Source organism: Podarcis cretensis (assembly GCF_951804945.1).
Source record: "Podarcis cretensis genome assembly, chromosome: 1".
In the NCBI taxonomy this organism is placed as follows: Eukaryota; Metazoa; Chordata; class Lepidosauria; order Squamata; family Lacertidae; genus Podarcis; species Podarcis cretensis.
The window spans coordinates 46,970,544-46,990,055 of record NC_137170.1 but is presented as its reverse complement, the minus strand read 5'-3'; the positions used below and the strand labels follow the sequence as shown (position 1 = coordinate 46,990,055).

The 19,512-nt window shown below is 41.5% G+C and overlaps 1 protein-coding gene across 6 annotated transcripts in view; it reads right to left on the bottom strand.

The window, feature by feature from the left end:
• Positions 1-19,512, bottom strand: part of NUMB (NUMB endocytic adaptor protein) — a 63,916-nt gene that overhangs the window by 2,431 nt on the left and 41,973 nt on the right. For 3 of the 6 annotated variants that reach the window (XM_079990124.1, XM_079990126.1, XM_079990125.1), the window contains exons 4-10: positions 16,156-16,188; positions 11,958-12,032; positions 8,864-9,004; positions 8,137-8,338; positions 5,136-5,435; positions 4,295-4,444; positions 3,117-3,272 (exon numbers count right to left, since the gene is read on the bottom strand). In XM_079990124.1, coding sequence (XP_079846250.1) covers positions 3,117-3,272; positions 4,295-4,444; positions 5,136-5,435; positions 8,137-8,338; positions 8,864-9,004; positions 11,958-12,032; positions 16,156-16,188 — 1,057 coding nt within the window. The remainder of the gene's footprint in view (positions 1-3,116; positions 3,273-4,294; positions 4,445-5,135; positions 5,436-8,136; positions 8,339-8,863; positions 9,005-11,957; positions 12,033-16,155; positions 16,189-19,512) is intronic. The other 3 variants (XM_079990128.1, XM_079990127.1, XM_079990129.1) reach the window with 3 other exon arrangements.

Below are 19,512 nucleotides of genomic sequence, written 5' to 3'. Positions count from 1 at the left end.
GAGCCAGAACTTAGAAATAGGCCAACTTTGAAAGGTGGATGGGGGCTATCCTGTCAGTCACATAGCATCACAATTGACAGGTGGGTTGCCCCTTCCACCAGTCAAATTACAGGTGCGAGAAACTGCTGCAAAGAGCACCCAATTGCTCTCTTGAGTCCAGCACTAATTGGGATCACCCCTTCCTCGAATAGAAGGAATGAACCTGCTTACCACTGAGTTTGGGTGCACCTGCACTGCAGGCAGCTCTCTGATATGCTTGACTCAGAATAATCACTCAGATGATTGATGCTCAATGCTGGGTCTTGGCTCTGCACAGGTAGTTGTCAGGTACTTTGGGCGATCAATAACATGGCTTTGGTCAAGCCCTGCTTCTACCAACATGCTATCAGGTATGGGTGGGATATGACCTGCCCAAAACGGCATTGTGGACCTAGAGGGCCAAGATTGGCCTGCAGACTGTAGGATCCCCACCCGCCCTGGGCCAAATGAAATGCTAACAAGGGAAGGAGGGTATAGTACATGGCATTCCAAGCAGGCACTGGGGAATTTATGCACCCCACTTTGGAATCAGGGAGATTGCCAAACATGATGTGCAATGGCCCAATCTCCAATTACAAGCCTGAGCATGGGATATCTGTACTGACTGCTAAATAAATAAACTCTATGACTCAGAATTCACCAATTGCAAAACTGGCATGATAGTTTGAAACTGTACTTACTGACAGCTTGTTGCTTTCGTTCTTTCCCTTCCTTCACTTATACTCCTTGCTTACGCTCTCTACGCAATTCAGTCTGTTAACCTCTGTCTAATTGCTCTGTAATATTCAATACTTAACATTTCAGTTTCTTTTAACTTATTCCAACTTAATACTTCTTTTCTGGATCATGCCTTATTCCCACCCTCTTCTCTGCAAAGGATAAACCCCTGACTCCTCCTCTATTGAGTTTCTTTACTCTTCAAATCTAAAAGGGCATATTACTGTTGTCCAACAGTCCCCAACTTAAGCAGATTTTGATGCTTCACCTTGGAGCTGCTTCTGGGTCTTTCCTTCCAACTATTTATTTTCATTAATTTTGTTACATTTATATCCTGCCTTCCTTCCATAGTGAGTCCAAGGCAGTGTATATCTGGTTCCTGGGCTGTTATCCATCCAGGCACTGACCAGACCCAGGCCTACTTATCTTTGGAAAGGTGGTGGCCTCATGTGCCATCAGATGAGAAGCTATAGCTCAGTGGTAAAACTTGTATGCTTGGTTCCATAAAGCATGAGGTTCTACCCCTGCCTTCTGGCTTACAGAACCTCAGATAGCATTGTAGGGTTCTGAAAGGTCTCTGCTTCAAATCCAGTCCTGCTGGATCAGACCAAAGACCCCTCTAGTCTCACAGAGGCCAACCAGATGCCTGTGGAAAGCCTACAACCAGGTTCTGAGTGCAACAGTGTTCTCCCCATGTGTTATTCCCAGAAACTGTTATTCAGAGGCACACTGCTTTCAACAGTGGAGGCAGTAAATATGAACATTTATTGACCCAAAAAAGGGTGTACAAATTTGGCTTGGCTCAGTAGTCAGCCATCGCTGGACTTCACCACTGATTCTCCACTTTGCCCAAGTCCTCTACACATGCCAGAGGATTCTGGGTAGGTCACATGTTGCTCTGTAGTTTAGAGAAGGAGCAGCACAAGTCTTATGCTGCTTCTACGTGCTCCAAAAATGCTTCCACACTGATCTGTGCAAAAGGAATCTCATGCTGCACGGAGCAACAGGTTTTTAGCCAACCAAAGTACAGTGTGAAAAAGACACTTCCCATAAGTTCTGCACAATTCATGGAGAGCTTCAGGGAGGGATCTTTGTGCACATGGGCATCATGCTGTGCCAAAGGTCTGGGCTACTTGCTCATAGTAAGCAGAAATGTGGAGGTCCAGCCAGACACAACTGGCACAACCAACCTGTGGCTTTCCACTGCAGCAAGGTACGACATACATACATTTTTATGCCACTGGGTAAATGTATCTGGCAACCCTTGCTAAAATGCATGCATACATGCATTCAAGACTGTACAGATGTTTGGGAAGTACTGGTATGCAAACAGTGATCATGTCTGGTACATTACATGTACAGCTGCCCCCAAATCAGTAGATTCATCCTTTGCTAGAGTAACTATGAGCTGCACTTCAGGGGTGAAGTCAAACCACTGTGTTGGCAGCACCAAAGTGACCTCTTTGGGGCACAAGCATGGTCAGTGTAGATGGAGGTCCTGGGCTGGCCCCTCATGACCTTGCTGATGTGGCCCAGAGGAAAGCAGAGCAATACATTTGGCACTAGCCTGGCTGCAGGAGTTGCCGGAAGGAGGCATACAAGGCGCCATCCAACCATCTTAGGAACTCCATTCCGGATTTGTGTAGGGTTTACGCCTTAGTCTTTTCTTCTCCCAAAGATATCCAACAGGGCAGAGGAGGTTTAGGATCAGAGTTTTCCTTCTCTTAGATAGGCTACCCTCCCAGGTTGACAAGTCCCATGTGCCCTGCTACAGTGCCAGCTTTGAATTTACAAGTGGTGGCAGATGTATCCTGGCTACTAAAGTAGTCTTGCTCCTGCAGTAAATTCTTATCCTCTCTCAAGCCATCTAAATGTTTCCCTAGATACTGAAGTAAAAGTACAAAGCAGCACCTCAAACATCCTTGAACACCTATTATTATTCCTACAACTGTCCCTGGCTGGTGATGATGCAAGGGAGCGCCTTGCTGGTGGTGGCACCCCAGATTTGGAACTCCCTCCCTTCTAAGATAAGACTGGTGCAGACACAGTTGAGCTTCCTGCACCAGGTAAAGACCTGGCTATTTGCCTAGGCCTTTGCAGGAATGTAATGCCAGATTGGATTTTTTTCTCTCTTCAAATTGCAATTCCTCTGCCTTGCTTTTATTGTTATCTTCTCTGGAATTGCTTTTTGTAGCAAAGAGTGAAACAGAAAGGCTGTAAATAAAATAAATGGATTCCTTTGCTTTGCCTCAAACCAGATGGCTTTGGATATTAAAAATCCCCAAGCAATGCATTAGATGAAAGATCCCTCTAATCCAGCACCACATATTTCAACCCACAGGATCTGTGCCCGGTCTTACCAGAAAGAGTGGCTGCGGCTCTAGTTTTAGCAGCAGCTGGAGCAGCAGGGGCAAGAGCCCAAGGATTGGTTTCACGAACTGGTATTGCTGTGGGTGCTACAGTAGTTTGAGCTGGTTTAGCAGTAAGCACACTGAAGGCAGAGACAGTGCCATTAACTAAAATGGGAGCAGACAACATCAATGCTGTTAATTCATGCAAGGCATGCAGGTGACTGGGATGTTAAAAATAAATGTATGATTTCTGCCAACATGCAACACACATCAACATCTCAGCCACTTTCACACTGTTAATCTACTGACATTTTCTACGATGCAAATTACATTTCCTGTTGACTCAGGTGTTAAGACAACCAAGTAATTTTTAACTATTTTTCCTAAGCAGAATGCAAATAAAATGACTTCCACATTTTATACTCAAATGTAACCCAATTTGTTTTTTATAACCTAATCAATACAGTTAAACTACTTCATCTGCGCTGCAAATTCAAAGCCATTAATTACAGACTTCTACTACCCTACCCACATGCTTAAATTTAAAGTGTCCATGAAAAACCAAAGGACGTGAACTTCACGTTCCACACATTCTTACTTCTTCCTCTTTCTCCCCCATTTATTACTATTTCTATTATTACTTGCTTGACCATGAGCAATATTCTTACTTCCTGAGCACTAAGGGTGTGGTTTGAATTGAGAAAGTGTGCAACAACTTGGAACTGTAAAGATCTTCTGGCTAATGAAATCAATTTCTACTCCACAACCTGAAATTCTAATCACATTTTGTCTTTCACCAAAATTCGTTGGAATTATTATTGGTCTCAAGGATCCAGTCTTAAGTTACTTTGAGCAAAGCTATCAAAACTTTGAAGTTCAGAAACTAATAAAAAGAATTAAAAAAAAAACTTTGAAGTTGCACCTCATTTAAATCAACACACCAATTGTTTTCAAGGCTAAAAATGTGATCTTCTCTTTGAAACCATTTTATATAATTAGTTGAATAGTTTTGGATGGGTCCTCATCTTTTGAGGAAAAGCATATAAAATGAGCAAAGCATAATGACTTCAGAGACAAACAAGGCAGCTGCAAGACACTTAGAGACATTAAAGCAATGGTGGCGGAGGAAAGCAGCATTGCATATGTAACAAACACCATGAATGCACGCAAACTTAGAGAGGACACACCTTGAAAAGCAGGAGACTGTGGTGCAACTACAGTGACTGGTTTTGTCATAGGGGCAGAGGTGAAAGGGTCCTCCGACGGTGTGCTAAATGCATTTGTAATCTGGGAGCACAGGGAACTAATGCTATCCACTTCTCCTTCAACCTCAGGAACTGAAAATAAGAATAAAAATTGCACAGGAATGCAGTCAGCTGAATGCACAGGGCACATTCTTCTCTCCTCCCCCCACTCACATGATATTTCTATGGCTATGCAATACTGGATCAGCCCTAATTTAGCAATATCTAACAACAACAACCCCCAAGAACTACGTGTTTAATTCATTCCTCTGTGCAAGCACATGAATTAAAATATGCCAACTTAAACCACGATGCTCATCGCCCAGACGTTCAGACCATACATTTCTATCTCTTAATGTGTTCCATGTATTTCAAACTGTAAAGGTATTTAACAATAGTAAATATTATTGGGCTAGGTATGTATATTACAGTGGAACCTCGGTTGTCGAACGTAATCCATTCTGGAAGACGGTTCGACTTCTGAAACACTCGACAACCGAGGCACAATTGCCAGTCGGCAAAATCCATTTTAAAAATGGAGAAACACAGAAATCTTATACAGAGGAAAGTTGATAGAAGTTAAGGTCACAATGTAAGTACACTTTGGTGCAGAGCCAACAACAAATTGGTGCCTGCCACTGACATTTCAAGAAAGAAAGAGTGAAGGTATATGGGGTAGAGGATCATAACATCTCTTTACAGAGATCTCTCTCAAATGTGGTGATCAAGTGAGCTCAAACTGCATCCAAGTGTACTAAGGACATGGGGATAAATTTTGCCCTACCTGAGTTTTTCATGGGGAAGTCGCTCTTCCTCTGCACCGTTGAAGGGAGCTCATTTATTCGCAAAGAGAGCTGTCGTTTAAATGGGGACATCTTCTGGCTAAGAGCAGGGAAACCTCTGAACGAGCCTTGTCTGGCTAGTTGCTCTATGGGAGCGTGTCTTCGTGGGATAGCATGGGGGTTATTTGACTCTTTGTCAGCAGAGGATGCAACCTCAGCACTAGGAGAGGTTGGGGAACTTGGTGATGGGGCTGTATTGCCAGGTACAACACTCGACACCGCCGCTTTCACATCAGTTTCAACTGCGAGAAAAAATAGCAGGAAAAAGTTAATACAGGGATATTGGCTAAAGAGACCTTTTTATCACTGGGTTCTTCAGAGATTTTTTAAAAATTAATTAAAAACAATATGGTAACTTCCTGGATAGATAGATAGATAGATGATAGATAGATGCAAAATGCTATTTTTCTACAGTAATTGTTTTTTGCATTTTTATCATGTCTATTGGAGAGACAGTGCTCGGTGCAATTAACTAGCCTCTTAATCTATCCAGGTTAGTTTAGCAAACATTTCAACGATAATAATGACTTGTTATGAATTCCATTTTCCGCCTTCACTGCTCCTGCTCTGTTGTTTCAAGATCAGGATGGAGCAAATCGCCTCTCATCTTGACACACTCTAAATGGGGCTGCCTTTGAAGACTGTTTAGAAATGTCCTTTGGTTCAGACTGCTGCAGCTAGGCATCTTATGGGGGTATAGGGATGTAGGACTCATGTTACTCCCCTTTTGTAACAAATGCACTGGATACCTATTCCTTTCTGAATGCAATTCAAAGTCCTCATTTTTACCTATAAAGACCTAAATGGCTTGTGGCCAGATTACCTGAAATGCCTCCTCCTCCTCCTCCTTCCATATAATCTTGCCTGAGAATGTAGATCTTTCACAGAGGCCCCTCTCAGTGTCCCTTCAGGTATCCATAACATATGACAGGGGCATTTCTGTAGCTGCCCCCACCTCTGGAACTCCCTTGAGAGATCTGCACTGGTTTCACGGCTTGCGTTTAGGAAGGCAGTTAAAGCTGCTGCTTTTAATCAAGATTTTAGGCCCTCTGAAATACTCTGCTGTGGGTTTGGTTGTTTGCTATTGTTTATGCTCGAATTCACTACAAATGGCCCTCTAGAGCTGGATTTAAGTCTTTTATCTGTTTGAACATTTCATAGACATCACACAAAATAATAAGCCATTAATGAACGGCTTTTGCATAGCAAAGAGCCATGGAGATGCTGCACATTGATCTGCCAGAGATTTGACAGAAATGTATAGGGAGCAATTCAGTGCTTCGCTGTTTCAAAAATCCTATCAGTTTAAGCGTTCTTGCTTTCCCAATGGAATAAGCTTCCCTCGCATACTGTATTGCAGTTTGCCCCAGTTCCCCCCCCCCCAAACCAAGCCAATTTGGGGTGGGTGGGCAAGGAGTGGAGAGAAGGGGAAAGCCCCCATTGCAGTAGTGGAAGTCCCTGCGCAGGCTTCCACTAGCAGGACCAGGTAGTAGAATCTGGTCTTCAGTGTGTCGTTCCAGATAATGAAACTAAAATTGCAAACATCTTATCAGAATATTGTGTTCTACATTAAGCATTTTCCAGGCATATTTGAATTAAATGTGGTGAAATAAGCAACAGTACGCCAAGATATGGGACAGAGAAGCTCATTTAAATGATTTGTTCGAGAATAGCTCCAAGACCTGCCGCCTTCTTCCACTTCTTAATTTACACACTTCCCAACTGTATTGGTGCCTATGCCCCACATACCTCTAAAGGAAACTAACAATTTCAGTCATTATTTAAAGGGCTGGGTGGGGGGTAACCTAATATATAGGGGGCAGATACATCTCTACGAAGTCAAGAGTGAAAATATAACGTGTTTTTCGCCCCATAGGACGCACTTTTTCCCCTCCAAAAATGAAGGGGAAATGTGTGTGCGTCCTATGGGATGAATGCAGGCTTTCGCTGAAGCTTGGAGAGCGAGAGGCATTGGTTCGCACCGACCCCTCTCGCTCTCCAGGCTTCAGGAAGCTATCCGCAAGCCTTGCAAGCCCGGCGGGAGTTCCGGAGGGCTCCCCGTGCTTCGGGCGAGTGTCCACAAGCCTTGCGCGCCCGGCGGGAGGTCCCGCCCGGCGCGCGAGGCTTGGGGCGGCAGCCTGTCGACCGAAGCACAGGGAGCCCTCTGGAGAGTGCCCCGTGCTTCGGGCAGGTGTGCACAAGGCTTGGGGCGGCAGCCGCGGCTGGGGGGGGGGAATAATTTTTTTTTATTCATTTCCCCCCCAAAAAAACGAGGTGCGTCCTATGGGCCGGTGCGTCCTATAGGACAAAAAATACAGTAAGTGTACTAAAAGATTATCTGCTCTATCTTGTCATGAAGATGCAACCATTGTTTGAGAGCCCATGTGTTAAGACAGCTTCTATTCTTAACCAACTAGGTAAATCATTATTACTTTTTCCAAGATCACTGGCTCTGAAGTGTTGCAGGCCATGAAATCTGCAGGTGCTCCTTTAGTATTTAAGAAACCAAAGTATTAGACTAGGAGTGGCAAAATTTTGGCCCTCCAGAGATCGCTGAACTACAAGTCCTACCTGTCCCAGTAAGAATGGCCAAATGGCAAGGGATGATGGAAGTTGTAGCACAGCCCTTTCTAGAGGGTCAAAGGTTCTCCATGCCTATATTAGACAAATCAAGCTCAGAAACACGGGAAATTAATGAGTTACACTAATCCCTCCTCCTCAATCTAACTCGCAGAATACATAACACACTATATCTCTGTTTCTGCAAAATCCAAAGCTCTCAGGAGCCTACTGAGGATATTTTAGGTCCAAAACCTTATCAAAAGGTATAATGAAGTTATTTTGCAGTAGGGTTCATAATCTCACTTTTATTTAAAATGACAGGCCAGGTAAAATGGTAGTTTGATTAAGAACTTCCCAATAGCCAGACTTGTACCCCATTACCTTTTGTGTCTTGTATCTGCCTCATGCCTTCCTCTCTTTCTGCTTGTTCAGTTGCTGTAGTAACCCTGAAAGACCCCTCTCTTGTGAATGTGGTTCTGCTGGCATCAAAGGTGGCAGTCACCCCACACTCCTTCTCTCTCTTTTGCTTTCGCTCCAAGCAGGCTGCAAACGCACAGCCAACTGCATGACTCAACCTCTCTCCCTGAAAAGATATTGCGTCATTTAGAAACCAAAATGGAACTACACATTTCCTCCAAACACTGCCAAATGATAGCTGGCACTCAGTGCAAGCTTCCCTTCTCTGTACAAATTCTGGTCAGCAGAATTCAGAACTATTACATCCAGATAATGCACAGGTTATGAGAGACATGAGACATACACATGGATTCAGACTTTAAATATATATTTTAGCTGCCAGGTGTTAATGCTGTTCAGTCAGCTCATATACTGAAATATTGGTGCTATAAAATCCATAATGCAGTACTGTACAATTTTTTAAAATGGCAATTCATGCTCTGTAAGCACATTAGGTTCCTTGTTTGTATTAAGAAACATACATGATTTACACTAGCTACAGCATTTTAACATTCCAGTTTCAAATATCTGAGCCTGTTGAATGCACTGCTCTTAAATGACAAGATTGCCACAAGAAAGCTAAATTTCTCTAGACAAGTGACATAATTTGGAAATGGCCTCTTCCTTTTTTGTGATCCTAAATGCAGCTTACCGTGTCCTTTACAGCCATAAAGCAGTGACATATCCAGCGTCGTGTTGTGCCATCTCGACAGATGTAAGAAAATGCCCTATCAAAATTCCTGTCCGGAGCACAGAAAGAAACCTTCTCTATTGTCTGATCAACTATAAGGTCCTAAAGGAAAAAACCAAGAAAGATGATATAAGAAATTCAAATCATTACAGGAGCATGGAATATACCACACAGTACATTTCTAGATTTCCTTCTTCCCTCTATCAGATTAATACCAAAGTTGTACCTTTCAGTCTGCCAGATATATTTGCTTTATATATTTCCACATATATACTACATATTTAAAGGGGTGACTTAAAAAAACAACTTTGGCTTCTCTTCAAAGCTCTGTGCAAGTGTATCCCCAAAATTATTGTACTGATTTGAGATTCAATGTTTGGAGACCTGTACTAATTCATCCAACCACCAAGGGGCAATATTACAATCAATTTCCCACATGAGCTAAAATATTACCATCAAGCATTATCAAGCAGAGTTTAGAATAACAGCTTTAATATTGGCATCTTTAAGCTAAGCTGTTTATTAAGCAGCAACTGGCTCTCAAGCATCCATGGCAAAGTTCAGCTGCATTTTAAAATAGTTAAATATATAACATCAGCAGCTCTAGAGAGTTTAGTTTATGGAAACAGAGGTCAGGTGAACCACTGGAAGCACAGGACTTAAATCAGGTGTGGGGGAACTTTGGCTCTTCACATGCGGCTGTAGTGCAACCCTTACCACTCCTGCCAAATGGCCCTGCTAGCTCAAGCTGATGGGAGTCTAACAAAATCTGAAGGACCATAGGCTTCTGATTCCTGACTTAGACAAAACTATAATAGTAAGAGGCATAATAACAACACCACTTGACTTTCATATAAGGGCTTAAAAGGTAAAGGTAAAGGGACCCCTGACCATTAAGTCCAGTCGTGACCGACTCTGGGGTTGCGGCGCTCATCTCGCTCTATAGGCCAAGGGAGCCGGTGTTTGTCTGCAGACAGCTTCAGGGTCATGTGGCCAGCATGACTAAGCCGCTTCTGGTGAACCAGAGCAGCGCACGGAAACGCTGTTTACCTTCCCGCCGGAGTGGTACCTATTTATCTACTTGCACTTTGACGTGTTTTTGAGCTGCTAGGTTGGCAGGAGCAGGGACCAGGCAACGGTAGCTCACCCCATCGCAGGGATTCGAACCGCCAACCTTCTGATCGGCAAGTCCTAGGCTCTGTGGTTTAACCCACAGCACCTCCCGCATCCCCATATAAGGGCTTACGTGCATTCAAAGCATTTCACATACATCTTCAGGTCAAAAACCAGATATGCACATGTTTGCTAAAGATGTCGCTGCCAATTAGGGGTGCTGGGGGGGTATTTTGTCATTAAATTTAGTGGGGTGGAAGTGCAACCCTCCGCCTCCCTTGCCTTACCTCTGCTGCTGCTGCTTTTAACCCTCTGGCCCTCAGACTGTCTCAGATACTGAAAGTTAATAAGGGAGGGGGGGTCTTCAAGCAGAATTCTGGGAAGGCAGCCAAGAGTCGTTTCCCCGCTATATTCTTTTTTTGTCAAAAAAGTAATAAAATGCACGTTGGTTCTTCATCTCCACTTTACGATGAAAGTGGCAAATCAATGTTTACCAAATCTGCACACATCTGGTTTGGGCCCTCAGTAGCCCTTACAACAGCTCTATATTGTAAGTGGGGAGCTGAGAGTGGGGGAAATCTATACAGCAGGCTCACGCCCAACATTTGAATCATTAGCTTGCCAACTCGCATCTTATTCTCTTTCACTACGCAACACATCAAGTTGACTCTGAACCTGCATGGGGCTCTGGACTTGCACAGTGGGTATTAGTCACATGTATAAATATAATCATTGCTGGAACAGTTTCTTTACGCTTCAATGTACATCATTTCCACAGCTGTCCCTGGGATGCAGCTGCCTTCCACACTGACACAGAGGATCGAGGCAGCAGACATACAGAGTTGTATCATCTGTAGCATCCCAAACAGTGCCACTACAGGGTATGATCCATCACAGAACCTCCTTATATTTGACATTAAATGGCAGCTGCAGCGGATGCAAACCTGTCCTTGGTTGGCGTTATTCCCCTCTGCAGATACCTCCATCTATTACTACTTTTTTAAAAAGGGAGGAGCAGAGAGCAAAGAACATAGGTGACCCCCAGCCTACTAGAGTCACTGGCAAGACTCCCGCTGATCTCTGTGTGCTTACTGGGGAAAGGGACAAGTTGGGCTGCCAATTTAAAAAGAATAACTGTAACCCTCCTGCAATAAAATAGGATGGCACAAATATCACGCAAACATCATTTAAAACTAAAAATAGGATTGGACACATTTGGGTATTCAACTAAAAAGGCATATGCAGTTTTTAAAATATGCACCTTCGGGATACGAATTAGCATATAAAGCGATATACAAATCATTAATTTTAATGCTCTCCCTTCAGTAATGCCTTAGAGATATTTTAAAGATTGAAAACCTTGATTGAGAATTAATTTGAATTGCACTGGCTTCTAGAGCCTTCAAATAATACCTTCCTCACATATTTTATTCATTTCTCACTGCAATATTTTATTTTACTTATTTTTTAAATATTGCCCTTCATCCAAGGATCGCAGGGCAGTTTACAATATAAAAACACAAAAATACACACCATAACAAATGTAAAAACAAACAAAAACAACAATTCTCACACAGATTTTCAAAATCTTAGGATGCAGCAAGAATGAAATTCAGATCAATCACATATCTGTATGCAGTTTAATCTCTTTCAGCTTTTCTGCAGGGACAGAAAGAACAGGATGAAACTGTTGCCTTCTCCCTATTTATTGCTATGACAAAAAACACTTTTCAAGCAAACAAAGCAAAACAAGAATTCAAAGGACCTAAGTTCACAAAGGCAGAGAAAGCCAAATAAAATTTGAGCCATATGTAATTAGCATATTTCATTCGCTGAACTAGGCATGTATGAAGTTATTAAAACCCTGCAATAGAAGAAGCAGTGAGAACTACAGTGATTATCTGTACAGCTTATGATGGTTCCAAACCCAGCAGTGTCTAACCTTTGTTTTCTCATCAACAACTCTGAGTCCATCCGCTGAAACCCACAGGACGGCTTTAACTGCCTTCTTTCCGCTCTTGCAGGGAAAAAAGAAAAAAGAAAAACAGTATTACTGCTGTGCTGTCAATAAGGCTGAATGCAGACTTCCTCTTTCCAAGAAGCACAAAAGTCAGTGTGCAGATGATATCCAACTTCAGTAGGAGTGCCCAAAGCCAGATATTCAGACCAAACAACAAAACCTCCAGAGAATCAAGCTGAAGCCAGCCTTTCAAGAACACAATGCAAAAGGAAGGGGGAAAAGAATAGAACAGGATGAGTCAAGTATGTTAATACATTCAAATAAAGGCAAAGAATTCAAGCTTAAATTCTTTACCTGTTTAAACACCAAATAAACTGTCAGTTAACACTGACGCTTAAGGAGTTACACCACAAGTAGCCTTTTTGCTGCCAGTTTCAGCAACAAGCATTCTAAGTCTGTCTTCCCATCACCCCAATGTTCTGTCCTGTGTCTCGTGCGGTAGCACTACCATCAAATGTGAAAGTACTTTATAGGATCGTAGTCAGCATAGGATTAGGGAAGTAGTTCCATTTCTCCTTGCAAAACGGAACTTTTGTCCCGTCCCCCCCCCCCATATACCCCCTAAATCTGTTCCACGGGCTCTTCCATATTGGGCAAAAATATTCCAATTTAATTTAATTTGGTTTGATTTGTAATAATTTGGAAAATTAATAAAAACAATTCAGAAAAAAAGATTCCTGCATTGCAGGAGGTTAGACACTATGACCCTCAGGATCCCTTCCAACTCTTATTATTCTATGCAACTTTCAAATGACCCATAATGTGTGCGTGTGTACTGTATGCATTCGCTGGCTTTGATTGGTCAGCAAAACTGGGGGGGGGGGGCTTGCTGAAGGGTCTCAGAGCCTTCCCTTGCACGTGATGAAAGGCTTTGGAGGATTGAGCAGACAAAACTAAGAGTGGTCCAACTGTTAAGAAGGCCGTTTCTGCACATAGTATAGAGGGAGTTGAGGGGCAGGTGGGGCTTATCAACCTGGAAAGGTAGCCCATCTAGCAGAAGGGAAACACTGATCCTAGACCTCCACTGCCTGCAGGATATCTTCAGGAGAAGATAAGGCTAAAGAGTAAACCCTAGGACAGTTGGATAGTGCCTTGTATGCCTCCCTCTGGCAACTCCTGCAGTGAAGCTGGTGCCAAACATGTTGCTCTGCTTTCCTTTGGACCACATCAGCAAGGCTGAGAGGGGGGTCTTGTAGTCTGGGCAGCCCAGGACCTCCATACACACTGCCCAGGCTTGCGCCCAAGGGTGCACTTGGGTGCTGCTAACGCAGCAGTTTGACTTCACTCCCAGAAGTGCACTCCATCGTCTCTCCAGACGGATGGATGCCAACAATTGTGTTTTTATGCTTTGTAAGACATCCTGATTGGGCTCAGCTCTAACAGTTAGGCTATAAATATGTGGGTGACTTATGGGATCTTTTATAGGCTAAGCAAGATGGCAAATACTTCAAGCCCCAACAAAATTCCTGTTACAATTCCCATTCTCAAATGTTCCAGGGCTATTGCCTGAAGCCTGTTCCCTTCTTTGGAGATGCGGCAATCCCACTATCTAGGAGTGGGTTGCAAAACCCCTCTGACATTTTAGAAGGAAGCATACATATCACTATTCCTTTTTCCATTTCCCCTTATCAACAGAGAAGATCTCACTACTGATACTGGCCTAGGGCTAATAAAGTTCCTCACAGCTACCCTATTAATTGTTTGGAAGAGTCTTGGAGACTAACTCCACTCTGTGACACTAAGAGATTTAACCTTTCATCCTATAACATATAGCTTAGATTGTTTAACGTTACACTAAATAACAAGTGCTAAGATTATTGAAGTCATAATGTGATGTGATGCAGATTAGCTGGTCATGTTCTCCATGTGTGGTATTATAATCTAAGCAACATTTATGATTTTAAATACTGTTTATTTGGTATTTCAGTACAAAGTGTTTGCTGGGATGAACAGGAATGGGCCGGCTGTTCAGATTCATTACACACCTACAATTCTTGAGTTCACAGAAGGAGACGCCTAGTTTCAGGGCAGGGGTGGTAGAGCTGGCATTAAGACAATTTGAAGTGTCATACTAGATGTGTACCTGTCTCACCTAGATGCCTTAACAGAAGCATATGTTTAATACTTGAAGTAAGATGTAGCTATTGATTCGTAGTTTTAAAAATGAGTTTTTGCTAAAAGTACATGATAGTATTATAAATATTTCTTTGATGGTTTAGTAGTGGCCTACCAGAGCCACTACTTCTTTCTTCACTTGAGACATGCAGAGAACATAGACTGAACAATTGGGTGGCCTAGATTGATACAGTGACTAAAATACTGAGCTAGGGATTCTCACTTTGAGATTCAACACTGCCATGAACTCATTAAGTGCTGTGGTATATTTTCAAAGGAGGTAGCCAACTGGTCAGCGCTCACAGCAGAAAATGAAAAAATAAATAGCCCAGTAGCACATTCAAGACTACAGAAAATGTATTGTTAGAGGATTACAGGATTGGCTTAGATGATATTTTAGGTCTCCAAGCCTGTGGTTTTCTATCTGCATGTTAGGATTCTAGGTAGTGATTAGAAGTGATGAAACCAGTTAATGACTCTGGCAAACCTTTTAAAGATCCTTTTTAGTTGGACAAGAAGTGTGTGTTGTCTATAGTTTACTACCTAAGCAGCTATGACAAGAGAAACTGGTTTCAAGGATATAACAGTATTATTGTGTAAACTTAATGGATTACCAAGAGTGAAGCTTCTAGTGATGTAGACTCCAGCCGAAAAAGGTCTATGCCATAATAAATGTGTTAATCTTTAACAACTCTCTCCATTTCCCAAAGTTATCCTAACAACAATCCTGTGAGGCAGGTTAAGTTGAGATAGTGACTGGCCCAAGGTCTTTTGTGAGTTTCATGGGAAATTTATTCCTAGTCTTTATTCCAGGTCCTTGTCCATTTATAATCCCTCCACTTTATTGCACATTCTGGGGTGAGGTGGGGGATATAGAAGCAAATAAGTTGGAGGAGGGGGAATAACCCTTTCCCATAGGTCTGTTATGACCTTTAAAACTAAGCAATGAAGGAAGGGTGTGAACAGTGGCAAGTAATTCATGAGGTACCTTGCTCCTTGCCTGACATGTGAGGCTTTCCCGGCTGTTGCCCTTAACTTCTGGCATGCTGCAAAAATGTCTGGCAGCAATTGCAACTTTCTCACCAATTTCTCAATGCAGATTGAAAGAATTGTGTCCTGGCATAATCGTATAGTAGATGACACACAAATAAGTATGGCAACACAGACAGTTAATGTACAGAGAAACACAGCTCTGAATAGGTGTGGTACAGCCTTTTATGATCCTCTGCCTGCTGTTGTCCACTCTCTTTCAACCAGAGACAGGAGACAATGCCAGCATGTTCCAGAGATTTACACTCAGTGGGATTTTGTAAAGAAAATATTTTTTGGTTCTCTGTTTTTAGTTCAATTTTAAATGCCAATATTTTTAAAATTACAGCAATTTTCTAGCAAAATAAATGCACATTTAATTATTTAAAATTAAGATTAAAAACACTCTCTCTCATGGTTTGAGCTCATTCTGTCCCCCCATCCCCCGCTGCTGCTGCTGTTGTTGTTGCAGTTGTTGTTGTTGGGTTTTATAAACAAGAATGTTATACAAATAAGTATACCATGTTTTCTCATGTTATTTGCATATCACAAAAATGGAGTAGTAAATGTGGAAAGCTATCTACAACATATGTTTCATTATTAGTCAATGTATGAGTTTTTAATCCTGCCCCCTCCCTTAAAGGGGACTCCTATCCATGTTTGCTTAAATGCAAATAGAAGTGTCAATGAGTACATTAACCAGGTTGTGTGATTGTTCAAAGGTTCCATTCACATTCAGATTAAGACAGGTAGAAGCTCCCTTTAGACCTTCTCTGCTCAACACAGGAATGCCTGGGACAGAGAAGGCAGGGAAGGGCTGTTTGGGCTAGTGCCAGCATGTGCAGCCCTATGCACTCAACACCAATTGCTATTTCCTGTTCAGACAAAATGTCTGAACGGGGCTCCTGACACAAGGCAATGTTATACTGGGGATGTAACTCCTTACAGCACAAACACAACAAGGCATTAAACTTACTTTTCCAAAGAAGCCTTTGAAGAACTTCCTTTCCTGGAGGAACAGGGGGGACAAGTCGAATGCTATTACTGTAGGTAGCTAAGGTGTCCCAGGGTTTTAAACCAACACATACATACAAAAAAATGGGGATTGGAAGGAAAGTAGGGAATGTTTAGGGTTATCCATAGAGGATGTGACAGGCAGATATGGAAAGTCCCATGAAAATGCACACAGAAAGCATTACATGGGCTTTTATTAGGACAGGCCATAGCTCTGAAATTGGTGGAAAGGAAAGGAAAAATCAGACCCAATTTCATGCAAAATGTTGTAGACTTCATTTTGTTTGTCCCTTTAGCTTTTAGTAGGTTACAAGCCAAACTTGGCAGCAGACATGGAGATGTTCCAAATTGGATGATGATGACTTGAAATCAGCACATTAGATAAGTTTTGAAAAGCTCGAGTTAATTAACAGAGCTCAAATAGCATGACAGCAAAAGGAAAATAATTTGGAGAGCATATTTCCAGTCCTCATCAAAAGCCTGCTTAGAAAAGGTGTTTGTGTTTAAGCTCATATACCCTCCCATCATGATTTTCCAACAGTATTTTGTAAAGCAGATTTAGTAGAAAGTGTAGGGGATATTTATGCCGCAGTTTCTTTTGTTTTAGAATGTGGATTCTTTCACTGAAGAGGCTCCATATTAGATTTTGGCTTCTTACCCCCCCCCTCTCTCTCTCTCACACACACACCATTCAGAAACTTACAAGTAAACTATCTGCATCACCTAAGAGTTCTCTCTTCACTGTTATTATATGTATATAGTGCTTAGAGTTTTGTGATTAAGCAGTTTTATGAAGCTTTCCAAATAAACAATGTGTACACTGAACAGGAACACTTCATACACATCTTGCAATATACATATAGAAAATGTAGTAGATTTGACAAGCACAATCAGCGAAGTGGGAGTATTACACATTTTGATGGCAATCAAATGCAGCAGCTTTAAGATATATTTCACAGGCAATTTTAAAATTATTTATCCATTTCAGAGACAAATAAAAGCCCAGATATATATTTCCTAACAATCCTCACTGAAAATTAAGGGATGGATCAATAGTGCTTTAAATTACTCCTGTGATGACTACCATGAAGCAAGCCATTTATGGGCTTTGGCTTGCTTCACAGCCTCCAGTACAAAACATTTATGGTGGTTTGGAGAAAGTTAGTCAATCTGTATGGTGAACTGCTGATCTTGAATGTCTTCCTACATGGCGGCAGCAGTTTCTTCATATGTACAGTGGTACCTCAGGTTAAGTACTTAATTTGTTCCAGAGGTCTGTACTTAACTTGAAACTGTTCTTAATCTGAAGCACCACTTTAGCTAATGGGGCCTCCTGCTGCTGCCATGCCGCCAGAGCACGATTTCTGTTCTCATCCTGAAGCAAAGTTCTTAACCTGAAGCACTATTTCTGGGTTAGCGGATTTTGTAACCTGAAACGTATGTAACCTGAAGTGTATGTAACCTGAGGTACCACTGTATAAGAGATACAAGGCCACATCTATGGTCACCTCTGATACTTAAGGGCCTTGAAGTAACAGCAGACTTTATAGACATTATGCCCCTTCTCTGCCATCTATCAGCTATTTCAACACATGGCACTGGGTGGTGAAAAATCTAACTTAATATTGTTGCCTTAAATGATTAAAACTGTCTTCAAGATAGTTTATTACAAAAAAATCTCGGTAAGAAAAATGGAACAACTGCACTAGGTTAAAAAAATGCTATAGGAGTACATACTTTAAGATTTGTTATGGAATTCCTTTTTTTTCCTTTTTTAAAGTTACCAGTTTGAAAATGTATAATCAATCTCATTCACACACACACACACACACACACACACACACACACAGATATATGCCACCACTGCCAAGTTAAGCATTAAATATCAATATAAGCCTTCAGAAGATATGCCAGAGTTCAAGAGGTCCATAAGGTACCTTGCTTAAGAAACTATAATTAGGTTTAATTTTCAAAAAGTGTTAACTTGGAAAAATTTAGATGTTCTAGAAAAAAGTATTAATGATAGAGAGCATGCAAAATGGATTTTAGGGTAGCTATGGAAGTTAATATTCAGATACACTAGTATTTTCAAACACTATTAAGTTTCGTTTACCTGCTAAAACAAGAAAATACATTAACAAATGTATCATATTTGCAAACAAAACGAAAAAAGATTTGTTAAAGACACTAACACTGAAGACAATTTTAACTACATGAGAGAGGATGGAGACAAGACACAGGCAGCTTCCAAAACAGTTTACTGATGGGCAGGTAAAATGCTGTTTGTCAAGAGGAAAGCTACATTTTAAAAGCATTGTGGTAAAAATTGTACATCAGTATTTTATTCTGTCAATTCATACTATTCTAAGTAGAGTTAGGAATAAGACTAATGAAACTATGCCATGTTCCAGCAGCCGTGACAACCAAAGTATATAAACTCAAGTATTCCCACCCCTCCTCTAGTGAGCTTGGATATGTGTTTCTCCGTAACTGAAAGTAAAAGGCAGTGTGTCCTAAAAAAAGAAAGAAAAAGTAACATTTTATATCTTTGGGGGAGCACTGCCTCACATAATCTTTTTGGTATAATTATCCAAATCTGAGGCATGCAGCACGTCCAGTGAAGACCATTTACTGCAGCCATTGAAGAGCACAGAAAAGGAGAAACCGGGTTTAGCCATTTAAGAGTTTACCACACACAAGTCAGTCTGTTTTGACAACATCAGATTGCTACACCCAGATAGATACATCAATATTCAACTGCCCTTGAATGACTTATGACTTGTTCTGAGAGGAAATTGTTCTACTGTATTGGAAGAGACACGGTTGCCCTGTGAAAATGGAAGTTCAGTCGACAAAACAAAATCCTGGGTATAAGCTAACAAAGAAAATCCACATTTATGAACAGAAACAAAAAGCAGCAACTTAAGAATGATCTCTACAGTTGGATGTTTGGTTGACATTTCAAGTCCCAATATGAAGTGGCTTGAGAGGAGTGAAATACATCAATATTTTAGAAAAGCAGCACTAAAGTCAATATCAATTGGCTTTATTGACAAATGGTCTGACAGAATCAGTTAATCTTTATAGAATAATATAAGTGAAAGCTGTATGAGCTTAAGATTTCAGTAGAAATAGAAGTCTCCTGTGTTGAATGCCACACAAGGAAGGCCCATAGTCTTGTGATTTCCATGTGCCATCTGTGTGTAATAGGTGGTTTCAAGTGACTGTTATTTCAGAGTGATTTTCATTGGATATAGTACACAACCATTTTGTTTAAGTTATGGACATGAACAGGGAATTCAAAGACTGAAGTTATGTT